General features: G+C 41.3%; 6 protein-coding genes across 6 annotated transcripts in view; 2 read left to right on the forward strand and 4 right to left on the reverse strand.

The window, feature by feature from the left end:
- Positions 1-3,922, reverse strand: part of LOC118424423 — a 30,403-nt gene extending 26,481 nt beyond the window's left edge. The window contains exon 1 of the mRNA XM_035832988.1: positions 3,765-3,922. The gene's annotated coding sequence lies outside the window, so the exon portion shown is untranslated. The remainder of the gene's footprint in view (positions 1-3,764) is intronic.
- A 939-nt stretch (positions 3,923-4,861) lies between these two features.
- LOC118424223 lies at positions 4,862-8,791 on the forward strand. The gene is made up of 4 exons (XM_035832764.1): positions 4,862-5,349; positions 5,759-5,855; positions 6,226-6,414; positions 7,067-8,791. Exons 1-4 carry the CDS (start codon positions 5,099-5,101, stop codon positions 7,727-7,729), a joined length of 1,200 nt encoding a protein of 399 aa, XP_035688657.1. The 5' UTR covers positions 4,862-5,098; the 3' UTR covers positions 7,730-8,791.
- A 160-nt stretch (positions 8,792-8,951) lies between these two features.
- On the reverse strand, positions 8,952-11,996 carry LOC118424222 (tripartite motif-containing protein 3-like). Its single transcript, XM_035832763.1, has one exon. It carries the CDS (start codon positions 11,740-11,742, stop codon positions 9,904-9,906), a length of 1,839 nt encoding a protein of 612 aa, XP_035688656.1. The 5' UTR covers positions 11,743-11,996; the 3' UTR covers positions 8,952-9,903.
- A 1,546-nt stretch (positions 11,997-13,542) lies between these two features.
- LOC118424474 lies at positions 13,543-17,155 on the reverse strand. The gene is made up of 6 exons (XM_035833043.1): positions 16,676-17,155; positions 16,081-16,331; positions 14,573-14,728; positions 14,208-14,291; positions 13,941-14,006; positions 13,543-13,776 (listed from the first exon to the last, which is right to left on the reverse strand). Exons 2-6 carry the CDS (start codon positions 16,181-16,183, stop codon positions 13,670-13,672), a joined length of 516 nt encoding a protein of 171 aa, XP_035688936.1. The 5' UTR covers positions 16,184-16,331; positions 16,676-17,155; the 3' UTR covers positions 13,543-13,669.
- A 695-nt stretch (positions 17,156-17,850) lies between these two features.
- On the forward strand, positions 17,851-22,809 carry LOC118424375 (ATP synthase subunit beta, mitochondrial). Its single transcript, XM_035832924.1, has 11 exons — positions 17,851-18,037; positions 18,955-19,131; positions 19,406-19,580; positions 19,870-19,991; positions 20,197-20,381; positions 20,612-20,770; positions 21,057-21,179; positions 21,446-21,658; positions 21,773-21,892; positions 22,208-22,289; positions 22,478-22,809. Exons 1-11 carry the CDS (start codon positions 17,917-17,919, stop codon positions 22,570-22,572), a joined length of 1,572 nt encoding a protein of 523 aa, XP_035688817.1. The 5' UTR covers positions 17,851-17,916; the 3' UTR covers positions 22,573-22,809.
- Positions 22,810-23,361: 552 nt separating this feature from the next.
- The window catches only part of LOC118424919, a gene marked incomplete in the record, with an annotated part of 7,329 nt that continues 6,270 nt past the window's right edge, over positions 23,362-24,420 (reverse strand). Inside the window, 2 exon segments of the mRNA XM_035833725.1 lie at positions 23,362-23,655; positions 24,111-24,193. Of these exon segments, the coding sequence (XP_035689618.1) occupies positions 23,619-23,655; positions 24,111-24,193 (120 nt within the window).

The raw sequence follows: 24,420 nt of genomic DNA on the forward strand, positions 1-24,420 counted from the left end.
TGCCCTAGAAGAGTGATCACTCAGGCAACCGACAGAATCCGGTTTGTGCAGACAGGTGGTCACAGGATTCTTAATTCTTGTGTCAGTGTGGAAATTGTCTAAGGGGCCACCAAATGTGGTCACATTAGCCAGGTAATCCTTATGCACCGGTGGTCAGTTGTACAGGTTTGACTGTGTGTCAAAATGATAACGTTTTTTTAATCATTTCTGCAACTTTATTTCAGTTTCATCCCAAAATGTAAAAAAGTTGCAGCATAATTTGATCACGACTTTGGACATTCTAAAACATATTTTTGAAAACTCCAATATGAAATGGTACAGTCCATTTGCTTGTATAATTTCAGTTGTTTATTATAACATTTCCGACGCCACCGTGTTTGGTACTAACACATGCTTGTTATTTTCCCTTTGTCACAAGTCGTTTAGGGTAAAGATTGAGCAAGAGGAAGACTCGCCTATTCTAAAACAGGCGGTGGACTGAGTTCATAGATGAATTCCCCTGTATACCAAATTTGTTTTCGTGTCCTGAAGAGGCCAGGCAGTGTAGTGTAGGGAAACCGTTACGGCCACACGGCTAACGATCAAATTCTCCTATAATGTCAGAAAGATTGTGATGTACACAAATCCATTTCGACATCAACATGTTTTTAAATTTCTTATGGCATTTCTGTTGAGGTGAATAGTTTGCCAGCTGGAACAATTGGTAAGGAGATCAGCGAACCTACATGGTGCTTTAGGAACTCCTTGATTTCCATGGCATGGCGAGATCAGGCAGTAAGCCAAACTACTGTCAGCGTTACACCCCCGCAGGATGACAAGCACATTCTCACCAGAAACTGCGATACTTGCACATTTTTTGACGACAGGGAGTATTTTCTGTGGTCTTTCTTAGGCCATGCTGATTTGATTATATGGATGACATCATTTGGGAAGCCCAAAGCTGTTTTACAGGCCTTTGCGGTTGGAACAGCTGTGGTGTACTGTGCTGACCTCATGCTGATGCTGAAACTGTGCAAGTGTGTGTTTATCATCAGATCATGAGGGACGGACTAGAGTATGTTTATTAGGCCATGTATATTTGATTACATGAACGACATCCTCTGAGAACCCCAACACTGGTGCGAGCGTGCCAATAAAAAAGTTTGGTAAAAAAAAAAAGTTGCCTTCATGTTGAAATCTAAGTGATCATGGAGGAAGTTTGAACAAATGACTGAAAACACAGAATATGGTATATCGAATAATATATCCTTCATGTTTTGGTCTTCTTCTATGACATTGGAATTGAAATTACCACGCTATGACATAAGTAGATGTTTTCTGATATTTTTTCGCATTCGACAGCATATCATGCTCATTTTGCAGTTGCTTTGTAAGATTTATAGAATGGTTGAAAACTTTTTTTATATATACTTGGAAATGGCCAAAAATTGATGCGCGCGCGGATGTCATCCATATAATCAAATCAACATGGCCTTATTAGATCACGAGGGATAGAAAAGTATGTACATTTGTATCTTTGGATTATGAGGGACCGACGTGTGTGTTTACCATTATATGACGACTCGAGGGACAGATATGTGCGTGTATTTCTTAGTGTTAAACTACTTTTTTTATTCTATTCTAGCTTTGTAAAGGTTTAAACAAGTTGAAATTACTTTGTGAGTCAAAATAATGAACTTTGTACTAATCGTTATTAAGAGCAATCAATGTACAGTTACTATTTGATGTGCTACATAGCTTTTAGACCTTGCCTTGTTTCATAAATAAATATTGTTATAACAAAGAATAACGGTCGTTTTATCAATCTTTATTGAAAATCGAAAATTGTAGACAGGTTAAGCAATTACATACCATCTTACTTACCATGCCATCAATTTTTACATGTATGTGACTTGTCCTGAAGCTGGACCAGATTGTATGTGAAACTTGCGTCCTCAACTCCGGGTGGTTGCGACCATGATAGACATGCCGTCGTCTTTGACAGGTTCATGTCTACTCTATGTGGAATGAAAATTTCGGAGCGGACTGAAAGTGATCGTCTTGAGACCAGTGGGAATTTGTTAGAATTTACAATAATCTCTACTCTACTTCACTCTTGTTATTATATTGGATCGGTAAGCTCCCAGACGTGTGAACGCCTGCCGATATACAATGTAATTTGTTAATTTTCCAATCGGCCCAATATCCGGTCTACTGATGAATTTTACCAGGTTCGTTTCTTTTAAAGAAAAATTAGTTTTTGTACCCACCACTAGTCGGTATCTTCCATAGCGCTTGGAGGGGACAGTAAGACGTATAGGTTTTGGCGCCCGTTCGTTTACGTTGGATAATTTTGAAGCTTTTTAAAAACCAATTTGAAAGTACCTTTTTTTCAAACTGCTAACTCTATATCTTCTTTATCAATTCAAATTGGTGCAGATGTTTTCTGTATTGCATCATACAATGGACATGACCAACTCAAACTGATTACTAGTACTAATGTCTACTCTGTAGTTACAATGTGTATTGCCGATTGACTCATATCCAAATTTTCCTAATAGTAATACTACATTCTATGTAAAGTCTTTTTGACATTATGCGCTGCCGATCTTGTCTATTCCTGGGGTCTCACTACAGCCTCGGGACACTGAATGAAGCACAATATCGGTGAAGAAGCCACACGTAGGTTGATATTTTAGGTCTTCATTTTATCACCAAAATTAACTACATAGAATTCAATCATTCAGTTCACCTTGGATCATAAGTTATGTGCCCAGCTATGAACAGTACTTCGACTGCTAAAGAAAAAAAAGGAATTCCTGAGCCTTCATTAATCGAAATGTAACTTTTGTAAATTTTATAGTTGTCTTTTCATGTCATTATTTCGTGTTTTGGATGGGCATTGGAGTATGGTAAGGTGAAAGACGAAAGACAAACCTGACAGACCACACTACGCATAACAATAGCACCAGCTGAGCCCCGGTGCAAGTGTCAATTACTTATAATTGCTTCTCAATGAGGTGCTAAATAAGCTAAGTGATTAGGCTGTCAGATTAATTGGTTGGAGAACATGCCTCTGTAGGTAAGATTAATAGTACAAACTTTAAACCATTTTAAAGGACTATAGTAACCTTTCAGGAAACACGAAAATAACGTTAGATGATCGGCCATGTCCTTGTCTACTCTAAAAACAGCCAAAAATCTAGGAAAATGATTCCGTAGATTTTATATAAGCCAGAAAGGAAAGAACTACCCTAAAATATCCATCAATAATATAGACAAATAATGCTTTTTCAGGAGAAGGAAATATAGTATCATTATAATCACCCAGTTTCTGTCCAAAGGTAAGTATTAGCAGCTATACACAAAAAAACTTTCGGAATGGTTCTTTAAACTACATTTTCTACCCCAAAAAATGACTTTATTAATTTACTAAAACAAACAAATTAATACAATATATCAATACGAAAATTACTTAGACGCAACGATACACATCCAATCTGCCCTTGAATTTCATGACATTTATGCGTTTTCCGAAATTTTTGTCAATTTACGGCCAATATATGCTCATTTTGCAATCACGTTGTACAATTTACAGTATGATTGAAAACTATTTTTTGGGAAAAACGGAAAACATTATGTGCGCGAGGATCATGAATTGTATTCTTAGTCCTCAAAGTATCATATTCTTGAAAATCACAGTACGGAAACCATCATCTCATATAATTCTAAAATAGACAGAGCTCTAATACTATAAAAGTATCAAGATGAAAACGACGGCCTATCGTGCAACAGGAACTTCAAAACATGCGTCCGACTCCGCGAGGTACAACCGCCCAAAGTGAAGAGGGTCAAGTCTAAAGTATCGTTATGTTATCTGTTTCACCTGAGAACAACAGTTACAGTGTTTGCGAATGTGAAAGGCGTGGGAGAAGAAAAGGTTTGTTGTTGTTCCTTTGTTGTCACGCATGCGCTTAAATGTCTCAGAGATTCTTCATAAGTGACAGGTTTACCATATTTACATATCGCGAAACTAAAAGTGACGTTATATGCGAAACTAAAAAAGGAAGTGACGTAATAGCGAAACTAAAAGTGACGTAACTGCGAAACTAAAAGTGACGTTATCTAAACGACGTTAGATTGGAAATTGAATACTTGTACTAAGTTGGAGAGGCGTCTGAGACTTGTCATACTTTTAAGATGTTAAAACATCTTGTCTGGGCGGGTGGGCATAAGTCTTTGTAACGCAAAATGTGCAGTCCAGGCCTGTAACTGGCCCCTCCCCACAGAGGAGGCCGGCGGATGTTGGGTAGGCCGCTATAAGCGTAATCTAATCAGGCTAGATAAGGATCAACGAGCGAAACTCGCGGTAAAAGACGGTTTGGTGCGTTGAAACGTATCAATCCGATGAACGTTATCATTGCGCAGTATAAAGTTAATTACATAAATCACTGGGGTAAATTGGACCACTTGGAAAATACCATATTTCACGTACAGACTAGACGACCCCTAGCATGTTTGTACCAGAGATGTTCAACAGTGAGTTAGCTGCAGTGCAGCGGTTGTTTTTTTTTTTTTTTTGCTTCCTCTTTATAAGCGGTTGCACTGCAGCTAAACAGTGAGTAAGTAAGTAAATTTTTTAATAGTAATAGCCTTTATTGCACATTCATGTCCTATCGGCTAAATACAGGCATATAGATACAAAAGGTGACATACAGTACACATGGTTTCTAAGACTAATCTAAAACATGGATTCTAAAACTATTCTATTTCATTTGTTCGGCTTCTTAGTAATGTTAAATATGTAGCTTGAGATTAGTAAATTTTACAGATGACATCAGCGCACACAGCACCACAGGCTTGACTGAAAAGTGAGTTTATTGCCCGGGAAATACAAATAAAGTGAAAGTGAAAGCAGGGATGTTATCCATAAAATGCACGTGCTGTGGCCTTAAGTATTAAGGTTAAACGTTATGTGGGGGCGTTATAATTTATTATAACGGGAACTGAAACCATTACGTCACCGTCTGTCAAACGACAGGATGTTTTCGTCTAGCTGTTCAGCAGGGGCTGACAGTTAGTCAGCCCGTATGGCTTGTGAGTCCTCCATCTTGTAGCGATGTTGTTTTGCGAGGACTTCGTACCGAGCCTTCTCACCAGCGGCAGCCCGCCCAAGCTCGCTCCCTTCGCCGACGGCGTCCGCCAAGCGAACGTCTGGCTGGCCGAACACCCGGAAGTGCAGGTGCAGAAGTGCGAGACGGTCCGTGTGGCTGTGTCCCACCAACATGACCAGTACTGGGACACACAGGTCATGTCATACCCAGCCGGGAAACCCAAGGACGTCTCACGGTTTGCACTTCGTGGTCTGAGGTATGAAAACATTTGTGGTAAAAACGTTACGTCAGTTCTATGCGACTAAGCTTCCCCCCCCCCCCTCCTCCTCCATAGATGATCATATAATTGCTAGACTCGCAGACCGCTACCTGACCCGACAACCGCTAGGCCATTTACAAAACAAGTGGGAGGGTTAGGTGGTGGGGATCATGGCTATAAAGGCCCCATGGTACCCCTGCTTTTATTTCTTTGCCCCCCCCCCCCTCTCTCACTCTCTGTGTCTCTCCCCCTCTCTCTTTCTCCCTTCCTCCCTCCTTCCAAGCAATAGCGTGCAGGTTTGGCTGCCTTGTGATTGATCATGATTCCAACCCCGTATGCCGGATTCGCTGAAACCTGTTGAGTTTTGCTAACTCCACTGACATCAAATCTATGTTTTATGTCGCAGAATCTGGTACCAGAAGAAACCTGAACAGGAAAAACATCCTCGCAACCCTCCTCAGATAACTTCAATTGATGTTCTCCCAAGGGATCATGGTGACAAGGTAACACTTTAATCACCTTTCTTACTAATAATGTTATGTCATAACAACATGAATAGCAGACAGTGTTTTCTGTATCAAGTTAATGTTATTTAAACTTGTCCTTTCTTGATGAATTCTATACTTGTTGAATAGCGTATTACACTGAGGTGCGCTATGAAAAAGAGTTTTCAGTCTGCTCAGTCAATGGAAAAGACATACTTTAGCTATAGGGTGTCCATTAGGTGAAATAAGGTAGACTTTTACTGTTTCATTGTTGGAATCATTTTCAAGTGCTTTGCTTAATGAATATTATTTTGCGCCAGATTTCCATATTTTTCTATGTCATTGACTATTTGATTTACTCCATTAGTTCTTGATTTCTCCTTAACAGGTGGACACCTTCCAAGAAGTCCTGACCCGCTTGAATGGTCTGATAGCAGAGCAAACAGGACAACTGCTGAACATCCAGACTCTAGTAGTCCCAGGGGACAAGAAAGAAACACAGGCGGATTGCCGTTGGACTCTCTGCGTAGGAGAATCGAAAGAAATGGACTCTGAAGAATGTGTGTTGCATATTCAGGTATGGTGACATGTAAAACTCTACTGTGCTTCTTACAAATTAACACTACTGTACAGCATGCATTGCTATGTTGCGCCAACATAACTTAGTAAATTCAATGTGTACCTTCTAGATACAATGAGTCATATGTCAGTCATTATTCTCAATCTCCAAGCAGAGGTTAGGCTCCAGCTTAGTTGGCAAGTAAATTTTATGGATGAGAACCACTAGTCTACAGATTAATAAGAAAATTTCTGTTGATAAAATAGAAAGGCTGATAAGAATGCCTAAAAAGATGTCCAAAACAAGTCAAAGTCTATCCTCTGCTTGGAGAGTAAGTCTTTATTATTTTAACTGATGAAATTTAGTGTTTGCATCAGTCGTAGATGAAAAACATGATAAGAAACAACATCATGTAGATTATGATTGTATTCATCTTGATGTTGCACATAAGTCTCTGCGTAAGGAAGTGCAGTAGGGTTTATGGAAAAGGCTGGGCTGTCTACCTGGGCTGGCTATCACGTCAGGCTACTCAGATCTACAAAAGCCCATTGGAACAAAAGCTGTTTTAGCAGTAGGGGCTGTTTGTGCTCAGCAAAGTTACTATAAACATTACAACCTAAGTCTGTAGGGTACAGGTTAAAGAAATGTCAACCTTACATCTTCCTTCCAGACGCCGACCAAGTTGGTGCGGTTCCTCCGAGCGTACCTGATCTCAGTAGAAGAATCACCGCCTCCTCTTGAAGTCCACTTACAAGACTTCCTCCCTGAGCAAGTAGCTGCCGGAAAGGTGTCCATCTTTTCCTCCAAGTTACCCACATTCCAAACTCTGTCTGAGACCTTTGCAAAGGCACATGAGTGGCTACAGGCTTGTCCTGATGTTAACCTGATTAATGTTGACGTTTTTGATCTGTTACTTGTTAAAGAGGCTAAGACTTACTGTGCAAGTGACCCTCAAATATGTTTCTTTTCCGCTAAAAAGCCTCCGTTTGGGTGGTTGAAGGTTGTTCGTATTTACTACAGTACCGGACAGGGGAGTGACCCAGTTGGTAAACTGGTTGATCTGTCATTCAGTCCTGAAGTGAAGGAAAAGAGAAGCCTTATGCAGTATGCCCAGTATGAAGAATTGGCTGAAGTAGTGAAGAAGGTGCAGTTGAAGTGTGAGGAGGTGGGAGGGGTCCCTGTGGGGGTTACTTCTGTCTGGACCTACCCAGACTGGGAGAGTGGTGATGATGTGTTTCAGCCAAACACTAGCCTGCATGTGGAGCCACGCCTCGATGGCACAGAGCTCCTGCCTCAAGTGGAAACCATCTATGTTTGCATGATGGTGAAGTAAGTCAGGCAGAGATGATTTTATGGATGATTATTCTGCATCCTTGAATGATTTGGGCCTGAGTCTTGAAGATTGATTCAGTCACCTAAACCACATATTATATATTCAATATATCTATACATGTACATCAAATATGATAAATATATGTATCATTTATGTCTATAACATTATGACTGTATTCATTGTAATGTTTTGTAATGCTACATGTCTTTGTGTGTTCGTGTCTGTATGTATGCGCATGTGTGTGTGTGTATATGTATATTGTATGCATGTCTGTGTGTATGCGCATGCGTGTATGTATGTATGCATGTCTCTGTGTGTGCATGTGTGTGTATATGGTGGTACACACCACGCTAAACATTGTTGATCGCACCTATTTATGTGTGCAATACGTAACTCATTAATCACATCTAATCATCAGCAAGTCATTCAGACATAGACAGAGAATGTACTGTTTTGTTTGTGGTTTGAAGCTGAGGGGTCATTATGCAATATACTTGTAATAAACGTTTTACGTTAAGTATGTAACATGTGGTAATGTCTGCAAGGTGAGTGTGCCTACATATATTTCCATGTTGTAAAACTTAGGTTTCCTTTCAATCATATTTTGTTTTGAAATACATATTTACATGTGTTACACCTGAACTATCAAGTAAGTACACCTGAACCACAGTTTTTAAAGATGGCAAGTTCAATGTCTTGGATCACTTGATTGTAAAGCCATCAATGTAACTTGTATTGTCTTGGAGATAATACAAACTCAAGTTAGTTTTTTTCAGTGCTCAGTTACAGAAAATTGAATTATACTAATTTATAGCCAAAACATATATCTTGTAAATCTAACAAAGTTTACAATTGGACTGGCTCAAATCTGAAACTTAATACTGCTGTTACAATCAATACCTTAGTTAGCATTGTTTCACACTTATTCTCTCTTGTGTATATTATATTTCACATACACTATTGTAAAGGAATGAACAAATAAGTTAAATGAAAAATTTATTTTATGTATAGCAAAGCACATTATTTCTTTTCATTAAAAACACCATTGAAGGAGTGGATTTATATGTTTGAGCTACCTCTTGTTCTTTGGTTCATGTATCTTTTTAAAGTGAAATAATGCAGTTATATTTTAATCACAACCATCTGAAGTTAATTTATGACCGTAGAAGAATGTTCAAGGTGCTTGATGGACAGAAGAAACAGGGTTCCTCTATGTCAACAATGACTTGAGAAGAAACATTTTAATGTGTACATGTAGCAAGAGTAACATTTAGAGTGTAGAATTCCACTAATACCAATACTGGAAAGCAATTATATGACAACATATTACAGTACACATTATGATAAGAGTTCACTGTTTAGTCACAACTCCTACTTATAAGTTAAATATCTAACACAATAGGTTGTGCATGGCAATATGGTCAGGAGAGAGCTTTATAGTGATGACCAGACTTCAGATCTGATTTGTTTTTGCATTTCACAAAAAATCATTTGAGGAGTAATAAATTATGAGGTAATAACCTGAGTACTACACATCTGAGTACTACACATACAAACTTTTGTCACTTGTAACATCAAAGTTCTTTTTCCATCAATTCTTATTTTCATGATACAGTGTTTCGCATTTCAACTTTACAAATGCACAATAAACAATACTCCACAAAATACATATCTATATCTAGTTGTAGAAAGCAATACCTATTGGGTATTGTTATTCTGTGTACCCTGTAGCAGTCCACTAATAGTGGACATATTTTGATTATACATTGTAGATTGCATAATCTAACAGGTGCCTAAATGGGTAACACTAATTGGTTGATAAATAATGCCTTCATAATACATCAGTTTTACAGAAGTGAGTATTCTATAGACTGAGAAGTTAATTTCTTTGGCTTATATTGAACTCCCACAATGTCTACTGGCCCTTGGGAAACAATGCATAAATGCTTGAGTCTCTTGGATATACAATGTAGTGTATACGTGGTTCGCATAGTGTTAGCCGCGGTGCGACTGTTGTTGACAGTCCATAGTTAGGGGTTATACTATAACTCCAGCTATAATCGCCGTGGCTCGGTGCGTAGCTGATGTTTATAAAATGAGTAATGTAACATTCTAGCTATACTCATTTTGTAAACATCAGGATTGTATCTCATTGTAATGACTTTCCCCTGAGTCTATGTTGTGAGGACAGTGACCATGTTCGTATCCACGTCCGTCATCACCAGGCGTCCTTCCGTTGCCATGGCGACGGCGCTGGGCTTCTTCATCCCGCCCGTCACGTGATGCAGCAGGAGACCGTGCCGGTTGAAGACCTCCACGCGCTGGTTTCCCTCGTCAGCCACCACGATGTTCCCGGAGACGTCCACGCACACCCCTCGCGGGTACCTCAGCTGTCCGTCCCCCTTTCCGTCCTCTCCGAACTTGAACTGAAACTCTCCCGTCTCGCTGAAGATCTTGATGCAGTGATCCACCGTGTCCGATACAATGATGTTGCCATGGCAATCTACGGTGACGTATCGTGGGTACTTAATGTCCTCTTGAGGTCCGCTCTTTGTCCAGAACGGCTGCAGCCAGGTTTTCTGTTGAGATCCTCCTATAACTCTCACCAATGTCCCATCTGGCTTTAAAACCTTTATCTCGCCACGAAATGTGACGCCAGTACCTCCCGATGGTTGGTTCGTAGCCGTCGTCTCGGTGACTAGGATCTGGTTGGTTCGCTTGTTGACGGCGAGGCCGCGAAAGTAGCCCGTGTGTGTGAGAGGTATTTTGTTCAGACATTCTCCCGTCCGAGAAAACTGAACGAGAAGATCGCACGTTTCGGTAACGTTGTACCCGACAACCCACAGGTTCCCGTAAGCATCAAGGTCAACTCCTTGCGGCTTCATCGTTCGGGAAGGTCTTCCTGGAACCAGCGTCTGGAACTGGCCGAGGTATCTTCCCTGGCAGTGGAACGACTGTATTCTCTCATTATCGTAGTCTGCCACGAAGATGACCCCATCTTTAGAGACGGTGACTCCGGTTGGCCAACTGAACTGACCGTTTTCTGACCCTCTCCCACCAAAGCGCACCTGTCCTGTATTTAAAACATTACCTGGCTGAAGACTAACTGGCTCCAACGTCATACGACTCATAGCTGAAGCCAGAGACTGAAAATCGACGTCTAGGGCCTGGAAAACTGCTCGGTCGGGAGATGGTAAAGCGTGCTCTCTGTATCTGTCCAGCGCTTCTGACACTGCAGCTTCGTGGTTGAGGAAACGCTTGTCACATTGACCTAGCGCCCATACGGCGGCGTCACATGCAGATGTCAGTTCTGTAACCTGACTTTGAACTTGTGCACCGTACGCATTCAGAGTGTCATTGTTGCGTCTCTGATTTTTCTCAATGTCACGCAACAAGCGGTCCTTCTCCGCCGTCAAGGCTTGGGTAATGTGTTGTATGGCGTTGTCGAAAGTCTCTGTTACGTCAGCTTGGGTACGCTGGGTGTCTGTAGATAGCGTTTGTTCGACGTAAGGCAGCTGTCTTAAGTAGCTGTGACATGTATCCAACGTGTTTTTGCACTCTGTCACGAGAGCACGCAGAGCAGTTTTCTTCTGTTCCACGGCTTGTCTGACTGTTGTTGCGGTGTGCCCTGCGTGTTGATCGTCCAAACATTCCGCGCAGCACGCAACCCCACACTGCTGGCAGTACAACTTCAAGGCCTCCACGGGGTGTTGGTCACAGTAGTTGTCGTCTGAACCGCCCGTTTGCGGCGTGTGCTGTGAGAATTTCTGACAAACGTTCGCGGCGAGATGGTTGTCCGGCAGGCCCACGACGCCCTGAGGGGGCAACCTGACCTGCAGACGACAGTTAGGGCACCAAACCACCTGCCGTACACCTGCGTAGTTTAGTAAACAGTCCTCACAGAATGTGTGCTGACATGGCAGCGCCTTGGGCCTCCTAAACAACTCCAAACAGATGCTGCAAAACACTTCTTCGCGGATTTGTTCGACGATGTTTTGCTCCGCAGTCGCCATCTTGTCCCTATAAAGAATGCCTGGCGAAAGGTCATAGTGCACTGTGCACAGCGCGGTTATGTAAAATTACGTGCCTAGCGTGTTATACGATATGTGTAACAATATATCGGCCGCGCTCTATCGCTACAAAAGGTCGATAGGCCATCCTATGACCTTAGCAGGGGCCCCGGGGATATAGTGGATTGGAGTATGCGGAATATAACATTATGATTATCATGTGACATTTGATAAAACGTGCTTTAACGCGTTAATAACGTTAACCCGTTAACTATAACGTTATATTCTATTTCGTTCCCTTGTTATTGTTACGTAACTAACGTCAACGTCATAAGCGTCAATATAAAACAAAAGTTAACGTTACGGATGTGACGTGACGAAAGAATTTGGGTGTGGCTCCAGGCCGAAAAAAAAAAATTGTCAAAATATTCATTTTTCTATTTTGACATGACGAGGGGTAGCCGCGGACGACTGTTGGTTATCGCTTATAGCGTTATCGTCGTCCGCGGCTAGACGAGGGGTATCTCCCCATCCGTTCCTTTAGAATCTGTGACCCTTCAATAATAGAAGGGGTTAGTCAAACTTTACCCACATAGAAAACAGAAATTCCCCATAACAATGCACCAAAAATAAATGACAAAACTCTTTGATCTACTTTGCATTCTGATTGGTGATTTAATCTTACTGTGCAAGATCTATATAGTTTCTATAATCTTATGAACACATCTGGATTTTTTTTTTAAACAGAAGAAATTGAGGATATTAAACACTCCTCCATGAAATATCAGTTTATGAATTTCTCTTTTTTTATTATTGTGAATTTCTCGCTGATTGCGTCTTATGCGTTTTCTCACTGACTATCATAAGGTAACAGACATTCACACAACAGCAAATCGAAGAAAATATACCGTGACCTTATGGAACCTTTGATCTAATATCTGTCAGTGTCACAGACGTGCCTAGCATTTGGAAATCCGTCACTCTACTGCAATCAAATAATCATAGATACACATACAAGCAAACAAACAAACAAACAAATCTTGCCCTGATCTCTCCCTTTCTTCATGCTGACCAGAGCCTATTGATCAGTGAAATAAGATGTGTAATTCCATACACATGTTACAACTGAAAGAAACATGATGATTTACTTGTAAAAACACCTTCAAAGAGGATACAAAACAAGCGAAACACCCAAAGAAAGTAGCAAAATATCGTAGTTTCTTACTCTCCAAGCAGAGGTTAGGCTCTAGCTTTTTTGACGGTTTAATTTTTTCTAAGCGTTTTTTATCGGGCTTTCTATTTTGTACTGTTTTCTTGATGTCTCACGGCCGCTAAAAACGCAAAATAAACGTAAAAAAAAACAGCCGGAGCTAGCCTAACCTCTGCTTGGAGAGTAGTAAGTTCTCACCTGTTGTGCCAAGTCAATGGCCGTCTTAGCTTCCCGGTACTTCTTCTGTTTCTTTAGCAGGACCGCCTTGACCTCCAGCATCCTCGCCTGGTGATGATGAGCGTCGTCCGTCTTGAACAGCAGATTCTCGGCTTGCTTCAGGCAGGCGTAACCCCCCTCAACGTCGTAACGGAAGTTACAAGCCAGCACTTTCTGTAAGACAATGATTACTTTAGTTCGCGGGGATTTACTTTCGCGGTAGCGCGGGAATGAAGTATTCGCGGTGGTTGGAGTGTTCGCGGTGGTTCTAGGTTCGCGGTAGCGCCGTAGACTGTAGTCACATACTGAAATGGAAAATGTTCGCGGTGGTTTTAAGTTCGCGGTGCACGTAAAGTAGCCACCGCGAAAACCGCGAACATAAAAGCTACGCGAACATTTCTGCATTTACAGTAATCTTTAAGACGAGAAACACATCATGTATTTGTCTTTCACTCAATCATGCAATTCCAGCAACACAATTTCACATTGAACCTTAAAGAATTTTCAGAAAGAATGATTTACCTCAAATATAACCCTGATGACAACATCCGGTTGGTCTTTATATCGTCTCGATGCGCGCGAAGCAAAGCGGCCCAGCTTTTGCCAGTGCCCTGCAAAGATGATTGCATCATCAATATGCGTCATTACAATAGATACACATACACCATTCTAACCTGACCTTGGTAAAAAAAAAGATAATACAACTCTATAAACTAACGTATTTGATGGTTTAGACATTTTTCGCTACTTTAGCGTTAAGCAAGTGTAAATATACCTTGCCATGCAAGCTTCTCCAGCTGTGTGACCATCTCATGGCAAACCTTATCCCGTTTTCTATTTCCTGCAAAATACAATAAGTAGATGTCTATTTCAATGAAAGACTACAAACACAGCTAGCCCACCTAATGAAACATAAGTGGGGGAAACAACCCCGTGGATACTAGTTAATGAATTTTATCGCTAGAATACGTTGACACTGGGTGACATAAACATGAGCAAGTCTAAAAATCTTTCAATTTGAAGCCGCATAATCTCGGCTTACCGAATGTCCCTTGACACGGCATGGTCTGAAACATCATAGGCGTGGTTCTCACAGAAACAGCAGTATCGTCAGCAGCAGGGAATTCTGTGGAAAGAATGGTAAAGACTGTTCAAGCTAACGTCACATTTTCAAACCGGGGCCCGGCCGGGCTGTTTGTGTATAGGTAAAAATATACACAAATAATGCCCACGACTATTCCCTTTACGTTTTGTGCAGTTTGGTGTCTTTTACATAATATTTTTCGTTCCCGAAAGCTGCCCGGTCGGGCCCCCGGTTGGAATTGTGACGTATGTCTTAGCCGGATTATGAAACGATAAAATAATGATAATCCAGGAAACATGTAGAGACACTCAGCTTAGGCAAACCTGTTTGTCTTTGTAGTATTTCTGATGGTGAGTTCCATCCCTGTTCCTGCATATGTACGGATCCCTCCTGGATGTGGACAGTAAGAGTGAGTCGCTGCCCATGGTGGTGCCGTATCTGGAGAGGAGACTGGTTTCCAAGCACCGCATCAATGTGGTCTATCGGGATAGATAGACACCGTAGTTATGTAACCATCATGTGCTAGCCTTTCATGCTATATTAATGCTGAAAAAATCGTTACATGTGCCTATTCTGATCTCTGATGCCCAAGCCAAGGGGGTCCTTTTTATCAAAAACAAAGTCAAGGTATAATAACCATTTAGCAAATGCAAATGTAATACTAGAAAGGCCGACATTTGCTTGGGAGCAAATACAGCATATTGCAATCCATCTTCATATACAATAAAGGACTCTTCCAGAACACCCCAATCTATGCAAAATGGACCAGTCTATGTGGCCCATTTCCCATTTATAGTGCTAAAGCTACTCCAACACCAAATTCCAGATCAGTTGGCTTTCTCATGACACAGGACGCAAAAATGTACATTTTTGGTCAATAATGGCAAAAAATCCAAAATTTCACAATTTTTGATTGATGTACACCATAGGTGTGAATAGAGCCCTGTAGCTACATACTGTACGCACCTTCATACCAAATTTCAGACCATTTGGTTTTCATACATAAGCACAGGAGCCAAAACTTAACATTTTTAGTCCATAAATGGCAAAAAATCCCAAAATTCAACAATTCAAGGTAATGTATGCCCAAAGTGAAAATGAGGTAATGTGGGCACAAGCCAGACACACCTTCATGCCGAATTTCAGGTCATTAGGTTTTCATACAATGGTATAGGAGCCAAAAATAAACATTTTTAGTCAAAAATGGCCGAAAAACCCAAAATAACTCATTTTTGAAATGATCGATAACGAAAGCGTTGATATGGTCCTGTTGTCATATGTCCAATGCACCTATGTACTAAATTGCAGGTCATTTGGTTTCCATACAAGGGCATAGGAGCCAAAAATAGACATTTTTAGTCAAAAATGGCCAAAACACCCCAAAATAACTAATTTCTAAGTAATCTATGACAAAAATGTTGATGGGGTCCTGTGGTCATATGTCCAATGCACCTCTGTACCAAATTTCAGGCCATTAGGTTGTAATACCAGGGCACAGGGTCCCAAAATATACATAATTGGTCTAAAAATGACCAAAAACCCTAAATATCATAAATTCTAAGGCCTCTATGAAGAAAGTGAAAAAAACACCTGGGGGTATTTGCTATTTCTACCACCCTGCCAAATTTCAGCTCATTTGATCCAAAAATGAAAAAGTTGAATCAACTTGAAGATTTTGACAGGAGGAGAAGAAACGAAGGAAAAACAATATATTGCAATCCCATACTATGTATGGATTGCAATATAACAAGGAACCAAATATATCAACAGAAACGTATGAAATAGTTGTAGCAACAGAAGTACTAGTGTGTGAAATAACGACCGTCCATACCGTCCATCTCGTCTGCCACCAGCTTGAGTCCGGCTTCAACAAGCGCTTTCTTCAGCTCGGTGATGGTGGCGCTCCGTCCTGAACTCAGTCGCCAGGTCTCCATAGCCTCTATATGCAGCTTTCCTTAGCATTCCCGCGCTGGTTTGCGTCGATAGCGCTGATGTTGGGCTCTGTCAGACCGAGCTGACGGGCAAGGTCTCTCCACTTGTGGGCGGCGTTGGATGCGACGTAGGGGTAAAGGCGGCAAATATCTATAATGTGAATTGATTGTGAGTTAAAAAATGTGTTTTTCAATGTTACTTTGTTAGGATAGCACGGCCAGTTTCTGGTGGGAAGGGGAGGAACAGTTCTACGACAAAAAGTTTTTGTTGACGTTTGGGCTACATAACCGTTTCCAACTTGAGGGATCAATTGGACGAATGTTCGAAATCAGGGCAACTCATAAACCTCTAGAGCTCTGTTTAGAGAGCACGGTTGCCGGTTATATAAACATGCAATAAAGGGCAATGCAAAATGGGGAATCCCCTTAGACAAATCTGCCACGTATGAATATCTACAAACAGATCGACAAAAGTCCTTTCAGTTTCACACCTACCGCAGTTTCGATTGTCTCCAGGGGATTTAAAATCCCTTTTCTTGACCTGACTCGCAATGTGTAGAAGACGATTCTTCTTTGTCCAACCAGTGGCGGATCCGCTGCGGTGTTGTCCTTTGTCCTTGACCAACCGGCATCGATGACGTATCTTCACGGCAGACAAATGTTTCCTCTGTCGCCCTTTTCCTGAACGAGTGGCCCCAAGATTCCTACTGCCCTTTCCTGAAGTCCTCTTCCTTCTGCTATGACGTCCCATTTTACATATAACCAAGTAGAATACCTCGTTTCATGGCGCAAATATGCACTTACTACACACTGTGTTTTGACTCGGAGAATGCGTAGGCAAATATGTCAAGGGGTACCTTTAAATGGTGACGAGTGACGGCGGGGATTTTTCTTACGTCAGTCACGTGATCTCAGGTGCTTTAGAAAGGCGACTATGTGCGGGTAAAAGTCCAGCGGTGTAGTTGAAACAAGTACATGTACCTAATACGCATTCAAGCAATGTTCTGTTACAATGTAATGTCGAATTTTATTCTTAAGACAAGGGCTTAATGGATTCGTTAATTGCTCAGCCATTGGAAGTTAATTGAAACGTTCACGCAACTTTAGTTGTGCCTTTTAACTTTTATTTTTCCCTCATAACCACCTGTTTGCTTGTGATATAACAACATACACCTGGGGAAAATGGGAGATTGCGTCGTCGTGACGATGACAACAAAACCTTGATAGTCTTTCATGAAGAATTTGTTCTTGTAGCAATGACTGTGTGGCTCTCGCGGTGTTTCAAAGTAAAGCCTTTTTTGTGCCCAATTTAAGTATTTCAATATTACCCGCTGTAGCGATACTTCTAAAACATCAGTCTTTAAACCACTCGCAGGCAATAGCCATTCATTGGATAATCCATTTGGGTCATGCTCCTCGGAAATGAAGACAAGTGCCTAATGGCCCAACATCCGGGACCTTTGTGATCTCTGCATGGAATTGGCCGCTACCATTCTAATTTCTCAAAGTGTAAATATATCTTATGCACAGAATACACCAACACGTTGATAATAGAAATATAAATCGTTAAAATTGATATAATTTGTATATTTTATTAGTTTTTATCTGAAAATTAATGGATTAGAATACTTTTTATAATACCCCATAAAAAGCTACACCCCCATCTCGGTCTGATCGAGTAGTCCAAACCATTGATTTTACCCAAGGTGCAGTTCGGTCTCCTTCACCAGTCAGCCATGTTGCGTACGGCAGCTCGGGGAATCTGTACGGCCGGCCTTCGGGCCGTGCGACCCGCCATTCAGCGGTCCATAGTCACCAAACCGCTCCTGAGAACACTACCAGCATGTTCGTACTCAAGTGAGTAGAGTTTCACGTGCTGTTTTGCTGAAATTTCTTTTAAATTCGGTCTTATTCTTTGTCCTTGCACGAAGGGCAGTGCACCTGAAAATGGCGGTCATGCAATGTCGTGGTATCACCCTGTTTTACAGTCACTCACAGAGGCTAATTCTGCAATGAAAGTATCCGTAACTACCGCACTATGGTGCTATATGTTCGCAATTTTCTAACTACTGGACAAAAATTGGTGTAATGATGCTTTTTTATGGAAAAAGTCGCACGTATGTGGAGGCATATGTGGAGCCTCGTTTTCGTGCCGTGCCGGTAGGTTGCCCACATGTCGAGTTAAAAATACATTCGAACGTAGTCGTTGTAAAAGAAATTATCAAAATTTTCCCGGACAATAAATGATACATTTCCTCTTTAAGTTTCTCCAACACTAAGTCCACATTTTCTCTTGAAGACTGTCCATGAAGTATTGAAAATATTGACCTAGATAAAGTATCGATGGCTGACCACCCCATCACCCTAATCGAAGGTCACATTGTTGGGGGAGGGGGGCACTACTAATACACCGATGTTCAATCTATCTTATTCTAAGAGTTAAAAGACTCAAGCAGTATTTCTCAAAGCAGAGAATTGCAGACACACTGCATGATTTTTCGTCTGTTTTGTGTTTTAGTTGTATTTTTAACACTTAAGTTATCTACCAGCAAAAAGTACATTTTGTTTTTAGTGAAGTATGAAGGTCACCTTAAGAGGTGCCTTCAGTGTTAGAAAAAATAAAAATGCTCTGTCATCAGATGTCACTCCTCCCAAACCATTTTGATTGATTGCTACAATTCCATTCTTGTGTTGTTGTAATTTGTCTAGTCCTAAGGAAACATCTTGCTAACAATGCGGCATAAAAATCAATATTTTGACCTGTTTTTTTTCAGGACGCACCTATGCTGCGGAAGCTGCTGCCAAAGTCGATGCCATCAAGGGTCAGGTTGTCGCGGTTATCGGTGCTGTGGTGGACGTGCAGTTCGACGGCGCCCTGCCACCAATCCTCAATGCCCTGGAGGTAGCAGACAGATCACCTAGGCTGATCCTGGAGGTAGCACAGCATTTGGGTGAGTACAGAAATTATACTTAAAAGTATTCTCTTGAAAAGAAATCTTAGTACTAGAATAAGGAAATATTGCAGAAAAATGGCAACTTTCTATAGAGACTTCTGTTTTTGAGTAGAAAGTACAAAATTAACAAAATAGAGTTCAAAACAAGGTCTCTTAGTTTCTTAGAAAAGCACTGGGAACTCACTCAACATGCAAAAACATAATGCTAATTTGTATGGACTATGGGAAAGCATGACATGGCAGCGATACTAATTTCAACTCTTCCCAACAGGTGACAACACGGTGCGTACGATCGCCATGGACGGTACCGAGGGTCTGGTCCGTGGACAGGTGTGCACAGATGTCGGGTCTCCCATCAGGATCCCTGTCGGCCCGGAGACGCTCGGCAGAATCATCAACGTCATCGGAGAGCCCATCGACGAGAGAGGACCAGTCGACTCCAAGAAGTATGCAATTCCTCTTCTTGTTCCTTTGGAAGTGACGCTATGAACCAGCTGATAATTCTGTCACTTGTAAATGGAAAGGGCAAGGTTAGGTCTAGTTAAGAACAGTATCTCACAGCAACTACTGAAAGAAAAGCTGTGTTGAGATTACTCTGTGTAGGAATTTATGTTTTTGCATGTAAAAAGAGGGTTGTAGCCATCTATTAGTCGCCATACATTGAAGTACATAACATATGTGAATAGTATATATTGGTCTTGTTAACTCCATCTCTGGCTTTTTTTGTTTTTCTAGGACTGCAGCCATCCATGCTGATGCTCCAGAGTTTGTAGAGATGAGTGTAGAGCAGGAGATTCTGGAGACTGGCATCAAGGTGGTGGACCTTCTGGCTCCCTACGCCAAGGGAGGCAAGATTGGTACGTAGACTTAAGGACACGATGTTAACACTGTTACATTGTATAACCTTCATGCGTTTAAAGAAGCTGTGTAGTAAGTCAGTTCGAACACAATGAAGATTGAGTTATTGAGGTATGTTCGGTTGCAACTGTCAGTGTCTTGTAGCCACTATGCATCAAACTATGATGCCTGGGAATGGTTGATTGATTGTTGCGTCTCTTCCAGGTCTGTTCGGTGGTGCTGGTGTCGGCAAGACCGTATTGATCATGGAACTCATCAACAACGTTGCCAAGGCCCACGGTGGCTACTCCGTGTTCGCTGGTGTCGGCGAGCGCACGCGTGAGGGCAACGATCTGTACCACGAGATGATCGAGTCTGGTGTCATCGACCTCAAGGGAGACAAGTCCAAGGTTTGAAACAGCCCTTAACAAATCATATGCCTGCACTGTTCTTTTTTTTAATAACTTTAGTAGGTTGAAATATTAATTTATTACTTAAAAAAATCACGGTGTTCCAGGTCTTGCTATCCTTGGCATAAAAGCAAATTGAGCAGTTTCCAATATTAGACCGTTAAGGCATCGTTTGTGAAAGGCAAAGGAAAACTGGGAATTGAAGTGGATGTCTGTTGTTGTTTTTGCAGGTGGCCCTTGTGTACGGCCAGATGAACGAGCCCCCGGGCGCCCGTGCCCGTGTTGCCCTGACAGGGCTGACCGTGGCCGAGTATTTCCGTGACGAGGAGGGACAGGACGTGCTGCTCTTCATCGACAACATCTTCAGGTTCACACAAGCTGGTTCAGAGGTCAGGGAAAAGTCATTGATAAAAGCTAATTTTCATTATCTATGGCCAATCCTTAAGTCTGCTCAAGCATACTTTTAGATACCGTCAGTAGTTGTGGTTGATGCTATTTTATAGTAATATATGTAATAATTTTTTTATTGTGAAAGTGGCTGTACTGTAGGGACTTAAATTTGTCTAGGAGGAATCTTTAAGATGTAAGTTCTTTTGATAATGCTTAAGTGGCATTTTGGATCTGATATTCTTAATTGTGCCTAGTACTGAACTTTCTATACAAACTTGGTTCCAGGTGTCTGCCTTGCTGGGCCGTATCCCCTCTGCTGTAGGTTACCAGCCCACCCTGGCCACTGACATGGGTACCATGCAGGAGCGCATCACCACCACCAAGAAGGGCTCCATCACATCTGTACAGGTGCAGTGGACTCATTGTTTTCACTAAAACAAACCTTTCTTACTTGTACTTACCTCAAAACAAAGTCACAAGTCCCTAGATGACCATGAATTGCATCCATCATGTTGAATATTCAGTAGTGTTCATTATGAGTGCAGAGATGGCTTCAGTTGTATAGTTTTAAGTTAATTTGAGGATGATTTCTTCACTACAAAGAGCAGAATAGCTGCAATACCATTGCTAGCATTCTTACTTACATGATGGCTTCTTTTCCTTCTCACCTCCAGGCCATCTATGTGCCTGCTGATGATTTGACTGATCCCGCCCCTGCCACCACCTTTGCTCATTTGGACGCCACCACTGTGCTGTCTCGTGGTATCTCTGAGCTTGGAATCTACCCCGCTGTGGATCCCCTGGATTCCACATCCCGTATCCTGGACCCCAACATCGTTGGAGAGGAACACTACACCGTTGCTCGTAGCGTGCAGAAAACCCTACAGGTGTGTGTTTTCAGACTTAGTCAGCCTTTTGTCTGTGTATGTTTTTCACTAGATTACATCCAAGTACAGAACTCAGAAATAAGTGTTAATACTAGTTTCTTATTTCCTTTCCAGGACTACAAGTCTCTGCAGGACATCATCGCTATCCTGGGTATGGATGAGTTGTCAGAAGAGGACAAGATGACCGTGGCTCGTGCCCGTAAGATCCAGAAGTTCCTGTCACAGCCTTTCCAGGTTTGTCCCATTGCTTTCGTGAATAATATCTTGAGTTTAGTACATGACTGGACAGTTCTTTCACAACACATGTTTTTCAAGAGCCAATGTTTGATTGTCCATCTGTCATCTGTTATTTTTGCCTTGAAGATTACAGATGGTCATCGAAACAATGGCATATGAAAACTTCTTCCTTGTGAAAAAAAAGTTTGTTATTCGGGTCCCAGTGCTGTTCGTGCTTGTCGAAGTCACATGTACAACTTTGTCATTAAGGATTTAGGAAGTTTATTTTGAAAATGAATTTAAATCAGTGATGTTGACTGTATTTTTCCACAGGTGGCTGAGGTTTTCACAGGCCATGCCGGCAAGCTGGTTCCACTGAAGGAGACCATCAAGGGCTTCAAGGGAATTATTAATGGTGAGTCCACATAGTTTGTGTTTATTGCCGTCACATTTCAACTGTAACATGTTACAGTTGTACATATGTGTAGTACTTGAGTCCTTCATGAAGTCATGTGTGCATATGGTTTTGATTGTATTGCTTTTCTTTTGTTGAGAATATTCTGGAACTGGAACACAGGTTTAAAACGTTACCCTCGTCCGCAGGTGAATATGACCACCTTCCCGAGGTCGCCTTTTACATGGTGGGACCCATCGAGGAGGCCGTCGAGAAGGCAGACAGGATCGCAGAAGAAATGTAAAATCTAGCCCCAACTATTTAGAAAATTATAAGCAACCTCAAGAATATCTTTTCTCACCGTTTGAAGTTTGTGTCCCATGAAATAAGAAGTTGATAGCATAAGGATTTTATCTTCTTCTGCGGAGAAGCGAGTCAACTTTAGAGGAGAGTCCTGCTTTTGTTGTGAACAAATCCAGATTGTACAAGACATGTTTGTCTCTCCGATGTATGTTACAAAATAAACCCTGTGGTCACTGGAGAAGGCTGTGTGTTTGTCTTAATTTAATTAAGGCTAGGTTGCTTTAGATAACACTTGCAGGTATCTGCAAAGATTAGGTATGACAGGTTGTTCAGTGTAATATACTGTAAATGCATTTAAGTTTGCGGAGATTTAATTTCGCGGTAGCACCATGCACTGTTGTCTCTTGCCATTGTGGAAAAATGTTCGTGGTGGTTTTAAATTCGCAGTGAAAACCGCAAACATTAAACCACCGCGAAAGTTTCTGCATTTGCAGTAACCAGCTGCTGCTGTGCCGTATTCTCTAGAAGCTGGTGTTATGGCCTAGTATCCAATCCCATTTTAGCTTCCGAGTCTCTTTTGCCCTCTGTGGAGCTATAATATGTTTGGGTACCACCAGGCTAGGTGTTATGCCAAAGGGCGGTTATACCGGCGATATGTATACAGATACAGGATACATATACTATAGAGTCTTGAAACTTGCTTTCTGAAGGGACTATTCAAGATGGGTTTTCAACAAGTTGTAAAAATAAGGCTTTAAACTTAACACTGTACAAAGAAAGGATCAGCCTATTACTGGAAACATTTAATTTTATTTGGCAAAATTCTTTGCAGAACTTTTTAAAGATTAATTGTCTTCATATCAACAATTCTTCAGGTTAGTTTTAAGCATGAGATGAAATAGTATGGCATGCATTCCCAGCACATTGTTCCCCAAACCTTTCGGCCTTATATTCTGACTAGTAACACTATATGGACCATGTTGTCCTCAGTATTGCATTGCGAATTCTTCATATTCAATCTGGCAAGATGATCATGATGAACAGGTCTCATCTCCATCCATTCACCAACAGGAATGTTAATGCACTGCAGAATGGCAAAAACAAATATGTCAACAGATTATGAACAACAATCTACTTGCATTGATTTTTAAAATACACCAATATCACATTGAGTAATCATAGGATTGTATTTAACTTAGATTAATGCTGGAAGATAATGATTATCATTTTACAGGAAGTTTCTGAATGAGGATTGAGATGGTTTATTTTTTCAGAATTTTCAAAACTGCCAGAGGTTCAGCCCTATACATGTAAAATGCTCTCAGTGCCAGGGTTTGACTGCTGACGTCCAAAACGAAACCCTTGAACAAGGTCGCCTTCCCCCTTACTTCTGGGTTTCATGTGCTACACGAGCCCTATTCCGGTTATACTAGTACCTGGATGCGGCACACGTCATATATTTGTATTCCAGATATATTAGGGCTTGGCAGTTGAATGGTTAACAATATGGAGATATTCAAATGTCGTGATCACACTCACCAAATAATCCACATGAGACTGCCTCTCACAGCTGTGGTTCCACCCTTGTGCAAACAACATTGAGGACTCTCCAGTATAAACTCCTGTTAGTAAACAAGTACACAAAAATATCAACTTTCAAGTAGTCAAACTTTGTCAAAACAACCACTCAACGGACTGAGGGAAAGTAATAATGCAACGGGGTTCTAAGTTCTAACCATGTGAAATGGTACTCTCCAAGCAGAGTTTGAGTGAGGAGCTCTTAGACGAGCGCCCGTGTAATTTTTCCGACTACTACTATATCTTGTGACTCAACCTCTGCTAGAGAGTA

Source organism: Branchiostoma floridae, chromosome 10 (assembly GCF_000003815.2).
Source record: "Branchiostoma floridae strain S238N-H82 chromosome 10, Bfl_VNyyK, whole genome shotgun sequence".
NCBI lineage: Eukaryota > Metazoa > Chordata > Leptocardii > Amphioxiformes > Branchiostomatidae > Branchiostoma > Branchiostoma floridae.